At 47.1% G+C, this 21,047-nt stretch overlaps 1 protein-coding gene across 1 annotated transcript in view; it reads left to right on the top strand.

The window, feature by feature from the left end:
- MRPS18A (mitochondrial ribosomal protein S18A) overlaps positions 1–20,598 on the top strand; it is a 30,335-nt gene extending 9,737 nt beyond the window's left edge. Inside the window, exons 4-6 of the mRNA XM_048843546.2 lie at positions 6,485–6,608; positions 9,225–9,291; positions 19,860–20,598. Coding sequence (XP_048699503.1) covers positions 6,485–6,608; positions 9,225–9,291; positions 19,860–20,004 — 336 coding nt within the window. The 3' untranslated portion in view covers positions 20,005–20,598. The remainder of the gene's footprint in view (positions 1–6,484; positions 6,609–9,224; positions 9,292–19,859) is intronic.
- Positions 20,599–21,047: the final 449 nt, after the last annotated feature.

The following is a 21,047-nucleotide window of genomic DNA, read 5'->3' as shown; positions in this document are numbered from 1 at the left end:
TTAAACTTCAATAAAATATTTGATCGTGTCTAGTGAAATATTGTAGAAATTAAATTGGCTAGGATGGGAGCATTGTCAATGGATTGAACACACAATGAGCAGAGTGCAATAAGAAATGATTGCGAGAAGTGTCCAGTGGCTGGTCTGGTCTTTGTAATTATCTAGAAGAATCAGGAAATAGTATCATCTGCAAATTTATCATTCTAAATTGGGAGGAGTTGCAAACACCAAGGATAGAAAAATACTATCCATAATGGGGATCAGATTTTTTCATAAGAATATAAGAGCAGCCATACTGGGTCCATTTAGCCCAGTGTCCCGTCTTCCAACAGTGACCAATGCCAGGTGCCCCAGAGGGAATGAACAGAACAGGTAATCTTCAAGTAACCTATCCCCTGTCACCCATTCCCAGCTTCTGGCAAATAGAGGCTAGGGACACCATCCTGGCTAATAGCCACTCATGGACCTATCCTCCATGAACTTATCTAGTTCATAGTGCTGCCCACACTTTAATGCAAAGATTGTCTTGAAGGAACTCTTCTCCAGTTCATTATTGCAGAATATATAACTACAGCAATTGCTTACACAGAAAAGTAACATTAGGAAAGAATGTAATGTGGTTTTAGTTTTTTAATATGACTCTGAACAACTGGAAACAAGGAGCCAGCACCAACTAGCTTTCATCAGATCACCAGCAAGTGTTTCATGGACCGAAGTTTAAGAGCCTTGAGAAATTAAAAATCAGTAGACTTCTAATGTCCTCAGCACTGTAGTCTGTGGGTATTGGAAAGAGAGCCAGGAAATAACAAAAAGAAGAGGAGTACTAGTGGCACCTTAGAGACTAACCAATTTATTTGAGCATAAGCTTTCATGAGCTACAGCTCACTTCATCGGGTGCATTCAGTGGAAATAACAAAGATTCAGCCTATCAAATGCAGCAATAAAATGGGGTTTTAGAGTTTAAGAGCAGAAGGGACCACTAGGATTATCTAGTTTCATCTCCTGTATAGCACAGGCCACCAGTACCCCCAGCACCCACACTCTAACCCAAGTCTGGATAGGTAGTAATCCAAAACACTTCGATCACTAAGGGAGGGGGACAAACATGTATTGTCAGCAAGGGGTAGAACAAGGAGCAGTGAGACCTCATTAAGCAGAGGGAAATTTAAGATGAATATTAGGAATCACTTTCTAGTGCTCTCTGTGGTAGGAGGTTCTGCCACTGGTGGGAATAAAAGGGCTTCTTGGAAGCACAGAGGTAGTTGTAGGTAAGTCCATTGTGCTGTTTGTGGCTTTAGAGCCTGAGAGCAGAGTTCTAGTATCAGAGTTGACTGTAGGTCCCATCACTGGATGAAAGGTATGATCCTCTTTTAAGATTTTGGCTGTAACTCAGCTCGGCTGGTCAGTGTGCTTGTAGTTGAGCTATTCAGTTTGCCCCATACTAGCATTCAGTTTGGCCCTTAAATGCTGATCTTCTGGAAGGAGGTGAAAACTAAACACCAGGGGAGCTCACCTTGTTTTAAGAAGCGTGGCTGGAATCTCAGGAGCCATCGTATGAAAGTTTGCATTCGTGGTCTCAGGAAGCAGGCTGGGAAATGTAGGCCACCATGGCAGTCATTTTGGCCTTTGAACTTAGATTATATAACCAGTTCTCTTGCTGCAAATCAAAGGAGAGGCTGGAGAAAGAGATAAAGGGGATGGTGTGGATTGGAAAATCAGAGCAGTTGCGGATCATGACAAATCCACAGCTGGAGGTGTGCCTTACTCCAGTGGGACTGATTGGAGTTGTGAAAAGTAACTTGAGTTCTATTGTAAATGGTCTCTTTTTTCAGTATGTCTCTTATGTGTCTAGACTTTGTATCAGTCATGGTTTTTCAAATTTTGAAGTGTTTGGGTGGAATAAATGTTTCTTTCGCCCCCAGAAAAATCTCAGTTATGCTTCCTAGCCAAAGCAGTAGTGAGTGCTTGAGAAATAAAGAATTTGAATTTTTTAACAGTGAGGGTAATTAACCATTGGAATGATTTACCAAGGGTTCTGGTGGATTTTCCATCACTGGGAATTTTGAAATCAATACTGAATGTTTTTTCTAAAAGAGAGATTCTAGTTCAAACAGGAATTATTTCAGGGAAGTCTTGTGGCCTCTGTTATTTGAAGTCTTTTTAAATCATGATTTGAGGATTTCAGTAACTCAGCCAGAGGTTAGGGGTCTGTTACGGGGGTGGGTGAGATTCTGTGGCCAGCGGTGTGCAGGAGGTCAGACTAGATGATCATGATGGTCTCTTCTGGCCTTACAGTTTAGGGATATATGAAATACCACTCAGCTGTAAAGCAAAGGAAAGCATGTGAGCCCCATTGCTGGGGGCACACACGATTGGACTGGATAAAGCACTATAATACAGGGGAGTCTTCCATTAGTCCCTGGGGGGGATGGAAGAGATGACCTCAGGACTACTACTTCTCTAACAACTCTGATAGTGGAGCCCGAGGCAGTGGTACAATGCGTGATTTTAGTTTTGGTGTCAGATAAACAGATTCTTAATGAATCAGAAAATGGTATTGCAGGCAGTGGCAGGTCAAGCTTCCATCTGGCCTCCTTGCCAGTGTTCCTCAACCCTACCCCGGAGGGGGACAGCCTCCATTGATCATTCATTCCTTGGATTCTACTGAGGTTCCCTGCAATTGGGCCAGTTAGTGCCAATTATGATAGTGGTTTATGTGATGGGTAGAGCCCTGCAAATTCGCGGATATTCACAGACCAATTTTGCAGATCAGCTGCGGATACAGATTTTGTTTGTAAAGCCCTGCAAATCTGCAGATATCCCCTTTATATCCATGAACCATTTTTGTGGATCAGATGCAGATACAAATTTTGTGTTCGCACAGGGCTCTAGTGATGCAGACACTTCTCCACTAGGAAATTTGACTGACACCCTAGTTCATTTCACCAAGGTCACCTAATAGCCATTAGAGATGAAAACCAATTTCAGTTACTATCAACCTTAGGCTAGATTAGAACCTGCAACCTAGAAGTCTCAGCCCCCAAATATACCTGATATATAATGCCTGGAGAATGGTGTAAAGCTCTCAGGAATAATAGAAGAAAGAAAACTGATTCTTATGTATCTCAAAGTAACAACCGGCAGATATGTCTGGTACAGACCCATACTTGTTTTGTTGTACAAACAGAACTGTTCTCAGAGTGAATTAAGATTTTCATGAAATGTGCATAACTAGCAATCAGTCTTAGTTCTCAAGGGTGTTGCAGTTATTGGGTCTGTGCTGCATTTCAGCAGGCCACCCAATGAAGGGAATGCACTGTTCAAACTTGGTTTTATATTTTTTATCTAGTTTATCCACCCTTTGTAGGGAAAAGTAAATTTGTATTTCCTTTTTCCCCTTCTCTGCTTTGAATACCATTAGTCTGAGCAGGCAGTAAATGTCATTGTACTTTGGCAGCACACAGGGGAGACCGAACTGCAGCCTTTGCCTATTAGCCCCAGATTAATTCCGTCCAAATTGTTTTCATCAGATGCTACAGATTACAGGGGTGGGAATCTGGGTCCAACCTCTCCTGAGAGCTGTCCAGTGATTAAAGCAAATCTGTGGTTACAGTCTTGGCTGCCCACTAGCACAGAAAGTTAATTTCATGGAACATGACGGCAACATGTAACCTTGCCAGACTTCTTCTCTTCTTTAACCCCCTTACGTTTTTGTTCAGCTTTCCTCTCCATCCTCCCAAAACTGGCTGTCTCTGTCCGACCTCTTCTTAGGGGTGAGATGCATCTGGGTAAGAATTCTGGGAGAGGCACCTAGCACGTTACACTTAGGACCCTTCTGAAGTCGTCGTAAGATTCTCGCCAGTGTGCAGCACTTCAAGCCAAATGATCTTGAGCATAATTTGTAAGGCAGAAAGGGTGGGACGTAGATTTCAGTAAAGAAATAACCGTCACAAGAGAGAAGCTGATTGGTGCTGACAGCATTGGGCAGAGATAACACTGGGGCATGGGCTCTCCTGATTGGCAGCGCAATAGATAGAGCATCCATCTCCCCCTGCCCTTTTTTCTTTCTTTGCATGGAAACGTTTGATATCAGCCCGGTGACCCCACAGGGCGTGGTGGTAATGTGAGAAGGCCCTTGGACCAAACGCACCCTACCTGAACCCTTCTTCTCCCTTTGGGAAGTGAGCTCTTTCAGTATTGGGTGGGGGAGCCAAGGTGTTGGCAACATGGAGAACTGGATAGCTGAAAGAGCTGGGGAAAGGGATGTGGAGTCTCATTCTGGGTCAGTCGATCAAATCCAGCTCACATCAGCAGTGACCAAAAGTCATTGCCCTTTGACTGTTTGGCAGATCTCAGTCCAATTTCCACCAATCCAGCTGACAGTTATTAGCCCTCTTGTAGTGGCCTCAGTGCCAAGGCCAGAGATTGGCTGGGACATGGACACTGAGCTTTCCTTTTGTCCTTAGATGGTCTCTCCGGATGTTGTCCCTGTTGTCTGGATAAATCATCGCTCCACAGTTATTGGTCAGGCCCCTTGTATCAGCATTAAGTTGCCTAAATGTTTAATTTTAAAAGGGACTGAATCTGAAAAAAAGGGTTAGAATGGAGCCAGAGAACAGGAATTGTAGATGAGGAGGAGTCAGTGGCAGGCACCTTGAATAGTCTGGCACAAGTGCCCTTATGTAGTAAAGAAAGTGCGACTGAAAAAAGCTCTAGACTCAGTTTCTGTTGATGTCAGCAGGGCTTGTGAGAGGGTCTAGCGTGAGCAATAGCTCCCAGAACACAGTGCTACAGTCCATTTATTTCAGAATCAAGTCTCTCCAATACCGTAGTGATGGGTGTGGGATATAAACCTTGGTAGCTGGATATCCTGGCTTTTGCATTGGCTCAGCCAATAGCAGAGGTCTAGTTTGCTTGCACCAGTAGGTATGGGGGTGTGTATTGTGCTTGTCCATCTAGCCCTGATTTCTCTCAGGCTGGGCATGGGGAATGCCTACTGACAGGTCTTTTCCAGGCTGCGAGCCGCATGCACACGTGCCTTCCATCCAAAATATGGAAATATTTACAGCAGCAACAGAGAAATAAACTCCCAACTAGCATGGTGACTCTGGCAGTGGGAAACTTCCAGCAGATTGGGAAAAACAAGCCAAGCATTTCCAGTGGACTCTTGGGATAACATGATATCAGCATGTGAAAGGGGTGTGTCTGCATTGGTCTGAGCGGTGTGCTGGAATTTGTTGTGCTGCATGTGGAAATGGAAAACATATCTGAATGCTGGGCTGTGCTCTTTGCACAGCTAATGGACCCCAGTGCAGCAGCTGCCGCTGCTGTGTCTAAAGTTCCGTCATCACAGTTATGTGGTGTTACCAGATCCGGAAGATACACCACTTAAATTGTGTTTTATAAATAATGCTTTGCACTTCTGTAGCTTTTAATCTGAAAGGTCAACAGCAGTGAAGTCTACAAAGATCTCTGAACTCTGGCTGAACACACAACCTGCTCTCAGTGCTCTCTGGTAACAAGACTTCCTTTCCTTGACGTTGCTCTAACAGTCCCTCCTAATGTGCACGCAGCCAAAGGGCTGAAGGTTTGTTCTATTAGGACTTAGCCGGTTACAGTACAGCTCTCTTATGAGGCGCTTATTGCTGACAAAATCTACTAGATTTTGGACTAATCCCCCTTTGGGCACCCCAAAGGGACATGACAGAAGCTTCACCTTGGGAAATTGGATAAAGAATTGAGGAATAGACAGTAGAGGACAATCCTGCACTCAGTTTATAGGGGAAAACCCAGATGTGGCCTAATGTGTGAGTGCTGACATCTGTGTACGCAGATACTGATGAGCTAAAAATCAGCTCTCCACTCAGTCAAAAACATTGTGTAAAATTATATCTTCCTGCATGTTTTGTAAAACTGTATCTTTGTATATCTAGATGTTCGACAGATTATATTAGGTACGTAGTCTGAAAACGGCAGCAAATGGTGAGATGGCAAAAATGGCAGATGACACAATGATTTACATTAATTAGTCTATAAAAGGCTGTGAACTTCAGAGGACCTAACAAAGCTAAGCCAATAGGCTACACTAGTGGTTCTCAAACTTTTGTACTGTTGACCTTTCACGTAGCAAGCCTCTGAGTGCGACCCCCCCCTTATAAATTAAAAACACATTTTTATATATTTAACACCATTATAAATGCTGGAGGTGAGGCACAGGGTTTGGGGTGGAGGCTGACAGTTCGCAACCCCCCCCATGTAATAACTTTGCGACCTCCTGAGGGGTCCCAACCCCCAGTTTGAGAACCTCTGGGCTACACAATGGCAGGTGAAATTCATTGCTGACAAAATGCCAGGTAATATACACTGGAAGGAATAATTTTGAACTTCTCATACGTTGCACTGGGGCAGTGTCAGCACCTAAGAATTGTAGCTGTTGGTGCAGCTCTGGCACTGATCATTCTACCTTCTTTCCTTGCTTCCTTAGGATGTCTTATTGCTGAGTCAGTTCATCCGTTCTGATGGAGGGATGCTGCCCCGTAGGATCACAGGTCTTTGTCTGGAGGAGCATAAGAAGGTTGCAGTGTGCATACAAATGGCTCACCGAGCAGGTAATGAGTCCTCTCTGGGAGCAAGCCCCTGACCCCTTTATTTAGTAGTAACCACTTTGGGGAGGGAACACACCTTCCTCCCTCTGCACCACCGCAGCCACCAGAATAACAGCTGCCAGTGAGCTCTTATTGTTTTGGGACCCCTTACTACCAAGTGCCCAAAGCCCTTCGGTAAAACCTGGCCATCATTCTACCAACCTCCAAAAGGGTGATGAAACGCTACCCAGTGGCCCTAAAGAATTTTGAGTCTTCTTCCTTCCACCTAAACTATGAGTCATTAGTAGTCACGGCAGTATAAGAAAAATCCAAGTCAGTGAAAGGAACTCCTGACAACAAAGAGCCCAAAACATTGGATCTGTTCATGCAAAAAGCCTGTTGTTGGCTTCACTGCAACTACATATGGCAAACTACCAGGCATAATTTGCCAAAAACAATTTCCTGACTTGGAAGAGAGTGATCCATTTTTGCCCAAATTGCTTCAAGACACTAAGAAGGAGCTGAAGGAAATTATACAAGAAGGCCAGATGGTTGCCAGGAGAGCTCTGCAGGTGGTGGCCACACAGGCCTTGGACATAGCCACAAAGTTGATGGCTACGTTTGTGATCAGGAGACTAACCTCATGGCTATCATCCTGGAGGGTACCAAGATAGGTGTAGGATACCATTCAAGATCTCCCATTTGAGGAAATGGAGCTCTTCAGTTCGAGGACTAGGCACTACCTCCCTAAAGGAATCAGGCCACCCTGGGATTCCAGAGGATTTACACACCATTCACCAGTAGGAATTCCTACAGATAACCCCAACAAAGGCAGTGGGCTCACCTTTACTCCCAGAGCAGACAACCGGACTTCCAACAATAGAAATGTTCACAGTACCAGTGAAGGTGCCCTTCATCTACCTCCTCCAGCATCCACTCCTCCTCCTCAGTCCAATAGCAAATTTGATGGGAATGTCATGGGCCATATCAGAATCGATCAGGTGCTGGCAACTACTTTCAGGAGCCAGCTTGCCCCACTTTGTTAGTCTTGGTCTGATATCACCTTGGACAAATGAGTGCTGGGAACCATGTCCGTGGTTATCCCACTCACTTCCCCATCCCTCTTCAGGGACCTATCTCATGAGAGCCTATTACAGAAAGAAGTGGTGTTGGTTTATCTAGGCACCATAGAAGAAGTTCCATGGGAGTACAGGGGTAGAGGCTTCTACTTGCAGTGCATCTTTATCACAAAGAGGGAAGGGACAGCTGATCCTTGTCCTAGACCTGAAGAGACTGAACAAATACATATGTTATCTCAGATTCCGGATGGTAACGCTTGCCGCCATCACTGGCTGCTGTACCTTTCCCACTGAATATCAAGGCTCACTCCCCCAGAGCTTAAATTACTTGTTTTGCCTGCTTCAGACATGTGTCAATGTCGGAGATCTCACGTAGAGTAATCCACTTGACCTTTGTCAAGCGCTGTGCCTTGGACTTAGCGGCTAGGTCAGATGCCAAGTTCAGGAGAGCAGCACTAGAATTATTGTTGCAGCTGGAACTCTATGGAGGCAGTGTTGCCTAGTGGATACAGTAACGAACTGGGATTCAGGAAGCTGGGGTTCTATTCCCACTGGCGTACTGGGTGACCTTGGGCAAGTTGTGTCACCTCTCTCTGTTTCAGTTCCCCCTTCTGTAAAATGGGGAAAAACCCTTTTGTAAAGCACTGTGAAATCTACTGATGAAATGCCATAAGTATATATATTTTATTTCGACCATCCATAGGAGATACTTCTTGCCTGCAGTGGGCTCCACATTGACACGTTCTCAAAAAAAGAGTGGTTATTTACCCTACAGTAATAGTGGTTCTTCGAGATGATGTAGCCAGCGTGGGTCCCACAACTGCCCCTCCAAGCCTGCTCTTAGGAGTTCTCAGCTACTGTGGGTTTTGAATTGCAAGGGAACTGAACATGTAGTCAGTGGGATCCAGTAAGTAACTATTCTTTCATGTCTCAGTGATCTTCGAGATGGAACAAAGCAATAATTTGTGCATAGCAGCACACACAAGTGTTCAGGACAGGAAGTGAATGTAATGTTTGGCATATAGCCCCACTCATCTGAGGATTTCAAATTAATTTACAGAGATGGGAAAGTGACTTGCCCAAGGTCACACAGCAAGGTGTCAGTCAGGAATGGATCCCAGGTCCCCTGCGTGGTTCCTTGCTCTAGCCATTATGCCTGCTTTCCCATGCTATATCCAAATTAAAATGCAGAGAGAATTCAAAGAGGCAGATTGTAATCCTTGTGCTGGAATTTGGCTAGATGTCAGTGCCCTTTGTTTGATAAACAGCACCATGGGCTCTTTAGTGACCACAAGTGGTCAAGTCTTCAGTTATATGTTTCATCTCAAATACAACACCTCCAGCCGTACTGCACCCCTGCCTGTGTTAGGGCATTGGATCAATACTGACTCAACAGGAAGAACACCTCTTCCATTTTAGCCCCTTGGGCTCTCTCCAGAGATCTCCTATCCAAATACGGTCTGCTTATCTTATGAGTTGTAATGGGATCTCAGAGTGGTATGACTGTAGCTATTAGCAAGGGAACAATGCAAAATCTCACATCTTTCCTTTTCCATCTCAGGTTTGCTGCCAGACCACAGGCCACTGCTTCCTGAAGGGCATGTTTCCAAGAAACCCAAGCTCAACAGGTAAATAGTCTTCTCTTGCCTTTAAGGGGACTGGAGGTGGGAGGGCATTTCTGCCTCCAAACAAGCCTAAGGCAGTGAAGTCAGCCTGGATTCAGGACCTGTAACGAGTGAGGTTCTGTCACTGTGCTCTGGCCTGCCAATGCTTCAAGGCACTCCACAACTAACCATACCTGATCCAAGCCATCCACACAGAGTTTAGAAACTGCTGGACACATAAGATACGTTCTCCTTCCCTCAAATCCATTGGCTTCCCCATAATTGGCAATAATACAGGGAAGATACTGCAGTGAGGACTGCTGGTACAAATCCCTGAGCTAGATAGGATGCAGAGAAGCCCACGGTGGGCAATAACAGTGGATGGAGGAGGGCAGGCAGAAGGAGCTTGTTACAGGCATGCTGCACTCTTTGCCCTTTCCGTGTTTTCCCCTTTTGACTGTAGTTTGTCATTCACCCTCAGCTTGCCCGTCCTGTGTAACAAGCTCTCTTCTCTTCCTTCTTCTCCCCCCGCCCAGCCCCCTGGCCTTTGATGGGAGAATTGAAAACCCCCTGTCACCTCTTGTGCCTCGCTCACTGTTGGGAGGTGCTAATCCCCTGTTTATGACCTCACACTCTGTTTCCATGGAGATGTCAGAGCGGTTTATGAACCTTCATTAGAAAGTTGTGGGGTTACCAGAGGCCATGGGCCTGTTGCTGGGAGAGCTTAGACTCCAAATCTCAGGGTGGCTTGAGACTCCTGGGGTTTGGGCCTGGCTTTATAGCTGAGACTTGGTGGGCAGCTCTTTGGGGTTTGCAGGCCACTGGGGGTGTGCCTATACTGTAGTTAAAAATCTCCAGCTGGCGCATGACAGCTGACTCGGGCTAAGGGGCTGTTTCATTGTGGTGTAGACATTCAGGCTTGGGCTGGAGCCCGGGCGCTAAGACCCTGCGAGGTGGGAGGGTCCCAGAGCTCAGGCTGCAGCCCAAGCCCATATGTCTGTACCGCAATTAAACAGCTGAGCCCCACGAGCCTGAGTCAGCTGGCACGGGCCAGCTGCAGGTGTCTAATTGCAGTGTAGACATACCCACGCTGTGCTGTCAGCAGGGATCATATTGTGTGCATTCAGGGTCTCCACAGTGGGAGACTTTATAGGATACGGCCCCAGGCTCCTCAGATATTGGGCTCTGAAATAATACTTCACATTTCCATATCTTAAACCCCTTTATCCAGCACATCTAGGGTGGAGTGCAGCGATTGTTTATCACACACAGCAACTCTGCCCAGCTGGTTAGGACAGGAAATGGAGAATCCTAGAACTCACTGCAGGGACCAAGGCTCCAGGGCTAGCACCCTGACTTTCTGCTAATTATGCTGTGGGCTCTTCAGTTGGGTACCTCCATATACATCTGGCAGCACAGCACCCCTGAGAACCAAGCTTGGGACTTGGTATCTGAGTGTTCTCTACTGGATCACTATCGCTTCACTCTGCAGTACCCTTGTTTCCTCTCAGTGGGAGGAGAAAGGTATCAGAGCTGGGACTGTGATTGAGTTAGAGAAGGCAGGGAACAGAGCTGGGCCGCAGCAGGCTGGGATTTGAGAGGGAGCTGGCAGTTTGTGAAGGAGGCAGGATTGGGGTTGAGAGATCAGCCTGGTGATTGGGGAAGATGGGGATGAAGCTGAGGGAGGCAGGCCAGCTGGGGGACTGCAATGAGGGCATTTCAGGAATGCTGCTTAGATATTGTCTCCTCTAACTGCTGGAGGTAAAAAGCTCTGCATTTTTGGAGCCTTGCCATGTCTCGGCTGCTGCAGCACTGTGAGAGCTTTGGCCCCATGCCTACTCCCACCTGTGCCTCCCACATTGCTCTCTGGAACAGCAGCCAGCACTGCACAGGGCAAAAAACTTTAACCACTTCCTTCCTCCTGCCAAAATCACCACCTCCCTTTCCCTTCATGGTACACAGCAGTGTCAAAAGATGGGCTTGTGATTAAGATGCTGTACTGGGACTTGGGAGACCAGGGTTCAGTCCCAGGCTCAACCACGGGCTCCCTGCATGACTTTGGACAACTCATTTAATTTCTCTGCCTTAATTTCCCCACATCTGTGAAGTTCCTTAACTATCCACAAGTATGTAAGTGGTGCTCAGATCCTGTGGCGATGGGGGACCTAAGATCCTGTCCACAGTGAGTTAGGTGGCCGGGACCTTTGAGCAAACTCACGCACCTCCATTCAGTGCAGTGAGAGTTGAGGAGTTTTTACCAGTTTCCCCACAAAGCCTTTAAGGTGTAACATTAGGACCCCTCGGGTCATCTGACTTGTCACTTTGCTGCCTTTGAGCCTATTGGATTTCAAACTGCCAACTTGGGGAGGGGTCAGTTGTGCTCTGAGAGGGGCCTGAGACTGGGTGGAGGAGGTCACTGCAGTGAGAGGCAGAGCAGAAGGGTCTGGCCTCTCTCAGCAGACACTGTCTCACACAGCTCAATGGTGTATTTACCAGTTCCCCAAGAGCAGTAGCCCCCACTCCCATCTTCCCCTGTGGGGACTGCTGTGTTGAGTGCTCTGGTCCTTACTAGCACAGCCTCCTGGCTTCTCCAGGTGCCTCCCTACTTGAATGAGATCCTGTAGTTTCCTTTGGCATTGCTGCTATAGCCTTGGAGACATCCGTGGGGATTTGCTGAGGGGTGTCCTTGCAAAAAGTTTCTAAAGAGACCCCAACAGGAGCTGCAGTGACACCAGGCAACTTTTCTGTCCAGTTACTAAAGCCCTGCAGTTCCTCTTCCAAGGAGAGGGAAACAAGTGAACGAGTTCCAGGAATCTTAAAACCAGCCTATGTAGCCACTGAACTCAACCAGCTCTTCCTGTAGTGCTGGCTGTCTCTCCCTGCCCACCCCTCCCAGTGAATGGTGTGAATGGTGTTAAAAACAACATTCTCCCTGCCTGTCACTCCTGCAGCATATTGACTGTGCTATTGAAAGGCTTTCAGCTGGGCATGGCTGGCCTCTTAGCACTACATGGGACAGCCAGGAAGGCAGAGCACCTTGCATTACTCTGCAATGACCTCTCTCTCTGGCTAGAGGGGGATCACTTGCTGGGCTCTGTAGAGAGTCTTTCGGGCCTTTAGCTGAAGGAAGATGGCAGGTGGATGGGACCTGGAAGACATGAGGAAATAAAGCCAAGAGGAAGGGAGATGAGGAGTGATGCGATGCCTAACTCCTGGGGGGTACCAGGGCTGCAGACTTTTGGAGAAGAACAGCTTGCTCAGATGCCTAGCTATGTCAAGCTCTCCCTGATTCTCATCCCCTTCCCACCACATGGTTGCCCTGTTGCAGGTCCTTTCCCCTCATCCCCCTTCCCCTGAAACACACACTTCTGTCTCAGGAACTTGCATGTGGTAGTTCCTTCTGTGGATCTCCTGAACAGGAGGCAGGACAATAGGGATGCAGAGCTTTGTGGTTCTGTGGGGAGTGAAGTCTCCTCTCTATGGGGCGGATAGTAGTTTGCCTTAAGCTGAGGGACAGTGTGTCTATATTAGCATCTTATCTGCAGGTATATGTGTTCACCCCCCTCTGCTTCTGAAATTCCTCTCCTCGCTCCCCTGTGCTGAAAGATAAGCAGCCCATTCAGCCACCTCTTGTCTGTCTGGCTCTTTGCCCTAGACAAAAGAGCTGGGAAGAGACTATCTAGCTCTGGACATGGCCACCAGAGAGCTCCATAAGAGGGTGTCAGGGAAGATGACCTGGGCTCATGTGTGAGGAGGGGAAAAGTTATCTTGAGCTGGATGTGAAGGTGTTTGGTGCTTTGAACCTCTTCTCAAACAGCCAGTGTAGGTCATCTTGAGGCTTAGACTGAATAAGTGCTCTCATTGGCTGCTGGACTGACAGGCTCAGGACTGCTGCCTGAGATGAGAAGGTTGGTGTTAGATTCCCATCCACCTTCCCTAGGGTCAGAAGAGATTCACTATTCGTAGTAGACCTACCTCTGGCAGGTCATTAAGTCAAAAACAAGGCAACCTTGCTGATCAGCATAACAATGGTTTCATTCCATCCCCATGGACCTTTCTGCTCCCCAAGTAGGAGTCACAGCCCAACATCTTTGCTAAAAGTTGGACTGAGGCTCTAAATCCTATTTCCAAGGACTTGAGCTTCAGTGTGTGACTGGCAGGAATCAGGCAAATGGCTTCATTTGGGGGAAGCAGAGGAGGTTTAACGCATAGCTCCTTCCAGAGTCCCATCAGTGCTGCTCAGAGCAGCATCAGCTGGAGGAACCAATGTAAGATTCCCTTGTTTCTCCCTCCCTTCCCTGAAGTGAGCTACTACATCGAGGCCCTGGCCAAGTGGCTCCATGGAGCCTCTCAAAGGGCTGTTCATTAAAGGACTTTCCCATGAAAAGCCAGCTGCACAAACAGTCCCAACAGACAGTCTTTGTTCCTGAGGCATCTGCAGCTCCTTCTTTCCTTACCTGCTGAGATGGCGTGGAAGACCAGCTCTTGGGATGGGTTGTAGGGTTCCTGAGGCAACGAGCAAAGGACAGTTTATTGGGTACTTGTCAGACTCTGGCTTCTCACAAACTAACTTTGGGGACTGCACAGCAGCAGCCCCTGAACTTTTCCTCTGCTACACTTAAGGTCATCTCACAAAGGATGTTCTGTCTCCCAACGTGCTGTGCCCAAATTCCACTAGTCCTGTCAATTTAAGTGACCCTGTTTCATAGCGCAGGGTTTGCCTTCTAATCTTATCTGGGTGATCGCTCTGACTGTGCTTGCCGAGTGCCACTGTAAGGAATGCAGTCAAGCAAGATGACCTCTGTTGTAGGGCAGTGGGAGTTGCTGCCCAACCACTGGCCTCTTGGCCCAGTGAGTCTAACTTGTGTGTTGAGCACCCAGCGACCCCGGTCTGCCTTGTCCCCTTTGTCCCTCCATAAAATGTTTCACAAGTATGCTCCCTGCACATACATGGTGCCGTGTCTCTCATATCAGTTGTTCTTCAGGGAAACAAAAGCCCTGTTTCCTCTTGACTGTGAAGGGGTCCCATCGTGTTACCTGATGCGTGAACCTCTCCTCACTGGTCCCTTCCCTGAAGTGTGATAAGAGTCCCTCCCTGATCTGAGCTTTTTTTTCCATCAGGTCACTTGCAGCATCCCCGTTTCCCACTCAAGGTGCTCCCAGTAATGTGGTTGGCCCTAACTGTTCCCATTCTTGCTGCCCTCATTTTGTGTGTGGCAGGGCAAGCACTGAGGATTGGATCATTGGGAAATGGTAAGAACATAAGAATGGCCATACTGGGTCAGACCAAAGGTCCATCCAGCCCAGTATCCTGTCTGCCGACCTTGGCCAATGCCAGGTGCCCCAGAGGGAGTGAACCTAACCGGTAATGATCAAGTGATCTCTTTCCTGCCATCCATCTCCACTCTCTGACAAACAGACGCTAGGGACACCATTCCTTACCCGCACCCCCTGGTTTGTTTTCGGTTACACACGCTACCCTGCATAAGAAGGAGTCTGCATTCAGGATTGGAAGAGCCCTCTGTGCTTTAACACTAAGGAGGCATTTGAGAAGTGACAGTAGTAGAAGCAGGTCTAGTGCAAGAGTGTGATACACCTACTGAGGCTGTGATAGCTTGTGGTTAGCAGCTGAGCCAGAGAGAGGAGATCCAGGTCTAAGCAGCACTCTTGGCTGAATGTGGTCTCCTCCCTGTTGTCAGGATACTGCCCAGGTGAGAGACCTCTCACTATATTTCTCATATCCCCTTTGCTTCCTGTTTGCTACTGTTCTTGACAGTAGTAGCTTGTTAGTGCCATCTGTTAGCTGTTTTACCAGCTGAGGGCCTATTGTAGCAATACTGTTGTTGGGTATCCACGTTTTGGTGGCCAGAGTGTAACAGGGTGTGTTAGCTGTTGTGCCCCTCCTCAACGCGCATTGGAGAGATGCCTCTGCCAATGGTATCATGTTTGTAGAAACTGGATGTAGAAAAGCCTTCGATTCCACCTCTTGGCAATGCAGAATTGTTCCCTACAGGGCACTTTCTAGTGTTTTGCCCAGTTTAGGGCTTCTGCCGCCTCCTTGAGATGATTCCACAGGCTACGGAGATGATCCCTCACTGTCAGGGATTGTTCCCTGATCTTCAGCCTGCATTTTTCTTTTCTTAATTTCATCACATTACACCTAGTTATGCCTCTCTTATGCTTTCACCGAGTATGTGCTGAGCAGTTACATGCCACAGCAACACAATCTTTTCAACGGCCAGCTTGAGAGAGTGGGATTTTGTGAGGCTTTTCCAGTACGATGTGCAACTTCAGTCTGCATTCAAAAATTCCAGAGCCATGTGTGTGCAGGCCACACACACCAGAACAATCTGGGAAGCTGTCATGAGCAGCTGCAGATCAAACCGCCCTCCTTGCTTTCAAGATCAGAAACCGCACTAATTTGGCAGCTTCCTTTCTAGTATCTAAGTTGTTAGAGGCCAAGTGTGGGAGATCGCTGTTCTGAGCTCAGTGGCCATCCCAGAGGCAGAGTCTGGAGTCACTTTTATGTGGATGCTGCACGGGCTGCTCATTTGGTCAGGACCAAAATATTGGTTAAAGCAAAACTCCATGAAATCATTCCTTCCATAAACTATTACGGGGATTATAGTTGTGAATGTAGGTCGTAGCTTCTCAGGGCCTGCTCTCTGCCAGTGGGAGATGCTGTGGAATTATGGGGTAGAAGCGCTGGATTTGGAGAGCTCACAACTACTCCATTTCCACCTTCCTGCCAGAAGGAGGCATTATAAGGCTTGGAGTCAGAGTATTGGGTGCAGATAGCTCCCAGTTTATTCTTCCCTAGTCTTAATCCTTCTTTGTCTCTTGGAGAAAGGAGAAGTTACACTGGGTTAGGTAAGAAGGAGATTACTTAGTAGCAACTGGCTGCTAAACTCCTAGAAGGAAGTTTTCGCTGGGATTAGTGTCTCCTGCTGACACCCCTTTCCACTTGCTGGGAGCTGTTATCCGCACTTAACTTATGTGGCATGTGGCTTCTCACCTGCATTGAAAGCCTGTAGCCCTGTTTCCTATTAATTCAAAAACAAAGAACCAGAGCAGCCTCAGGTGAGTGGAAGCTAAGAGGCATCCTGGGAAGGGGCCGTGGTAAGGAGGAGGCAACCCTGCCAGCACTTTGATAGAGGGTTTCCTGCATAGGCTCAAGCCCTCTGCTCTTAATCCAAACAAGAGCCAGATTGAAAAAAGTTCAGTCAGGGTTCAGAAGTTCAGCCTTGAGCTGCACCAGGATGGCTCCTGCACGCAGGTCCACAGCTGCCCCATGTGCAAGTCATTTCCCTCACCCTAGCACACTCCTTAGTGTTAGCAGCAGTGTCTGGGTAACGTAACTTGTAGGCTCTTCCCTCTCACAAAGTGAACCCTGGAACCTGACTTCCACGCGCCATAGAAATTTGGGATGGCCCAGGGTACTCCAAAGACCACAGGTGACCAACTGCAGCTGTTTTTATACTTCTCATTCTTGCCACTACCCAGCAGGGTTGAAAATAGCTTTGCATGCTGCTCACTCCCACCATACGTTGTTACATAGTGGTGATTGTGACGCGGGGCTAGCCGCATGCACCTCTCCCAAACCTCGTTCCCCAGGACTGGTAGCCATGGCCCCCTTTGGCACCCGTGTGGCTAAAAGTTTGTGAATACTCTTAGAATGCAGAATGCTTTGTCCATCCATACTCCAAGGCACGTCAGGCTCTAAGCTCTGCCCTGGCAGCACCGATATGCTTAAGAAAATGCAACCGTGTGAAGTGTAGGAGAAAGCAAAGACCCCTCTACAATGGACCCTAGTGCTTGGATACAATGGTAATGGGAAATAAGGAAACTTGAGTGGAATGGGATGCACAAATTATCAAACGAAGCAGTGTGCTTGGAAACCAGAATTATCCTGAAAACTCCAGGTGCTGGACAGGTTCCATGGCCTTCCTCTCTGTGTTCCTTCCAGATAGAAAGTGAGTGCATTCTAGCATCAAACAGTGGGAAGAAGGGGTTAGGCAGAGAGTAGGAAAGGTGCTTTGCAGCAGAGTGGCAGGTCTTGGGCCTCAGGGCGATGCTTGCTTTTTGCCATTGCAGGATCATCAAAGTAAAAGGCAGCAAGCAAAATAGGTCAAAATTGAGTTTTGGACAAAGCAAGCATTAGAAACAGTAAAAGCAAACTATGCTCCAGGAAGGGAGAGCGTCCAAATGTCTGTTTCAACTAAAAATGAAAAGCCCCAGCCTGCTGTCCCCAAAGGAAGCCAAAGGGCTGGAGCAGAGGGTTGGATTAGACCTGCTCAAAGGAGAAATAACAAAAGCTCTAAAAACAGGCCATTACTAAATCCTTTTTCCTATGCCGATTTGGGGTGTGCGCTTCCAGCGCCCACATGGAAACAGACAGGGATTTCTTAAAGCCACTGGCTGTCTAAACGTGCACACAGCATTGATGTATATCTCCAACATTCACTGTGCTTCCCTCTTCTAGTGAGATCATTTGTTATCACGGGAGCTCTTTCCCGTAAGTGGATGGTCATGTGACCAAAACTGCACTTGGCACATTGTGATGCATTGAAACAATTTTGGATTTTCCTCCTCTTTCCCTGTAGTTAAGTTCCTCTCCATCGGAGCTCACTGTAGGTGCATGGCTGCAGTTCAGATGAAATGTAAAAATAAGGACCCTGTCCCCTTGTGCTCATTAAAGATCCCATAGAACTTCTCCCAAAAGATATAGCATTTACCCCAGTTTCTGGCCAAATTCCAAATTGGTCATTGCTTTTGGTCTCTCTAAATCCTGCCTGCATTTTCAGTTGAATATGGGAGTCTCCTTCACTTCCTGTCCTAAAGACTCCATTAATGCACCAGTATAAGGGTACGTCTACACTACCCGCCGGATCAGCGGGTAGTGATCGATCTATCAGGGATCAATAAATCGATCCCCGATCGCTCTGCCGTCGACTCCTGTACTTCACTGCGGTGAGAAGCGGAGTTGACGGGTTAGCAGCGGCAGTCAACCCTGCGCCATGAGGACACGAGGTAATTCGACCTAAGATACGTCGACTTCAGCTACGCTATTCTCGTAGCTGAAGTTGTGTATCTTAGGTCGATTCCCCCCCCCCCCCCCCCCAGTGTAGACCAGGCCTAAGATTAACCATAGAAAGGGACTAATACAATGTATGCAGATGAGAACAAGTGAGTTGATTCTGTGATGTGCAACTCTGCCTCCCATTCTCACCCCCTTCCTGTAGTCTCCTCTGGACATGTTCACGTCTGCTCTAGTTGTAAGCTCCTGGACGAAAAGCCTAAATCTCTTTATTTGTCTGTAAAGCAGCTGAGAGGCAACTTTGTTTCAGTAGCAGCGATCTTTAGACACAATTTGTTTGTAAAGTTCTTCGGGATCCTTGAGGAAGAAAAGTGCTGGCAAAATGTGTACTGTTTTCGTATAGTCCATAACCACCCAGCACTGTGAGATTTATTTTACAGTTCCCAAGCATGTAGTAAATGCCTTGCTATACATATAAATTGCACATGGCCTCTGCCCAAAGCACTTAACCTTTAAATTCACACATGATGCAAATAAGAGGTAACAAAACCTTTTGTTTGTTTGTTTGTTTTGCTGGGGTGGGGGGAACAGATTGGGGGTCATACTAAGATCACATGATTACTCAGCAGAGATGGCAAACAACATTGTTGGACAAAAAGCTTACCAGGCTGTTACAAATTTTAATTTGTCCAAGTGTGGTTTACATCAGAGTTTTGCTTCAGATCTTGCCTGACAAAACTTATTTCTTCAAGGACTTCTATTCCCTCCCTACCAGTAGCAAAAGATTTGAAGGGCAACAAAACTCCAGGCTTCCCAGACATGGAATTAGATCCCTGCTAGCTGACACTGGGCATGAAATTCCATCTTGTGTTCAAGGCCAGATGTAAAGTTCAATGGTAAAAATCCAGTGTAGTCCGTTAAATCACTAGGAGTTGCTCTTGTGATATATTTGCAGTTGTAATTCCACTCCCAGCGCTTTTTGCATTGCAAGTTCTGGTTTCCTGCACCAGCATGTTGGAACACAGTTATACAAGCACATCACAACTAACGTGTGTGTGTGTGTAATTAATTGGTCAGAATCCCAGGAGAAATAGCTGCCTACCTAATGAAAATAGACTAACATCTTTGGAGACTTTCAACTGAGTTGGGCCTGCCTTATTCAGGCTGGCTGTGGAGCTGGTATCTTCCCAATAAGATGGCACGGGGGGGGTGAATTTAGAGTTGGCTTTTGATACAGTAAGGAACTGGATGCTCAAACTTAGCCAAACGGGATCAGATGGATAACTTGCCAGGAGCCTGCACCTACACAGAATGGAGCTCATGGCAGTTGCCATTGTCCTCCATACAGAGGTACAGCCTATGAGTCCCAGGATGCAGTGTTCCCTTTCAGTGATCCTTCTGATCCAGTGGGGAGCTTTGCTTACTGTGTCCTCTGGTGTTCATAGTCCTTGCCTCTGTAACAAAAAGGTGGCAGTGGCCACCCCTGCTTTAGCCAAAGCCTTTTCTCAGTTATCAGTCTCAAATTTGAGGTGCTTTTCTGCTTCTGTTTTTACAGGTATCTTACCCGCTGGTCAGTCAGATCTGCTAAGCCCATCTGGAAGAGGGGTCCTAAGTGGTGCAGAGTCCCCTTCCGTGTTGGACACCCCTTGCTGATGGATAACATCAACTATGGGCAGAAGCCTGTTTATTTAAATCACTGAGGCACAGCGGAACTTGCACAGCCAGTGGATCACAGTTCTTCAGGCCACTCTGCCCTTGTTATGAGTTTCTCAGCCCCAGCGACACCCTGATTCCAAGCATCTCTCCTTTTAGCATTCTGCATGGTCTCCAGCGAGCAAGCAACCATCTGCTCCTTTGGGGGCATGCAGGATTCGTCATCATTGCCTTCCTGTGCAGGTAGAACAAGGGGTGACATTTGATTATCATTGAAAAGCAGGAAAGGATCGGATCATTGCTTCGTGACGACCCAAGGGGGTTTTTGCAGCAGGAAGCTTTAGAAGGAGAATACCTCTCAGATCTGATTTGTCACTGGCCCAAGCCCTACAACCTTTGACTCTGAAGAAAAGTTCTCTTCTCCCTACTACCACATCAGGAGTGATGGAAATTGTGTTAATCAGTGCTGAAGTGGAATATTTGTGTAGTGTGTAATGACTTTAGTCTGAGGCAGAAAACACATGACAGTGGCAGGCAGGCATTTGGCATGATGATTGTGTCTCACTGTGTGCCTGTTAGCATTATTTACTGGCTCACTGTAACTCCTGTTCCTGACAAATACAAAACACATTGACATCCTTGGTCTTTCTTCTCTTTCCGTGTAAACTTGCTGAGAGCCACTCTTGTCAAGGTTGCAGCTGCTGCCTGGAACAGTGTGTGGTTGGAGCTTATACATCATTGTCTGTCCTGTAGCTCTGTTCCTGTACAGTTCATACACACAGCTGGCTTTCACCTTAGTGAGCAATCCTACTTCCAAAATGTTAGGTATGGGCCTGATGCAAAAGCAAGATTAAATTTACTAGGGTTCATTGCTGCTATGTCTCCCTCTATCCAACATACCTCTGAGGCGCCAGGCTGTGTAGCCCTTTTTTATTATCTTCTGTTGTGCTGGTGAGTGCTGTGTTAGCTTAGGCAGGACCGTCTGTTACCATCTACCACCATGGACAAGAGAAGTGAGGGAGAGTCAATGACCTGTGTTGTGTAGCAGGTCAGACTAGATGACCAAAATGATCCTTTTGGGCTTGAGTCT

Source organism: Caretta caretta, chromosome 3, assembly GCF_965140235.1.
Source record: "Caretta caretta isolate rCarCar2 chromosome 3, rCarCar1.hap1, whole genome shotgun sequence".
Taxonomy (NCBI): domain Eukaryota; kingdom Metazoa; phylum Chordata; order Testudines; family Cheloniidae; genus Caretta; species Caretta caretta.
This window is presented reverse-complemented; position numbering and strand designations above follow the sequence as displayed.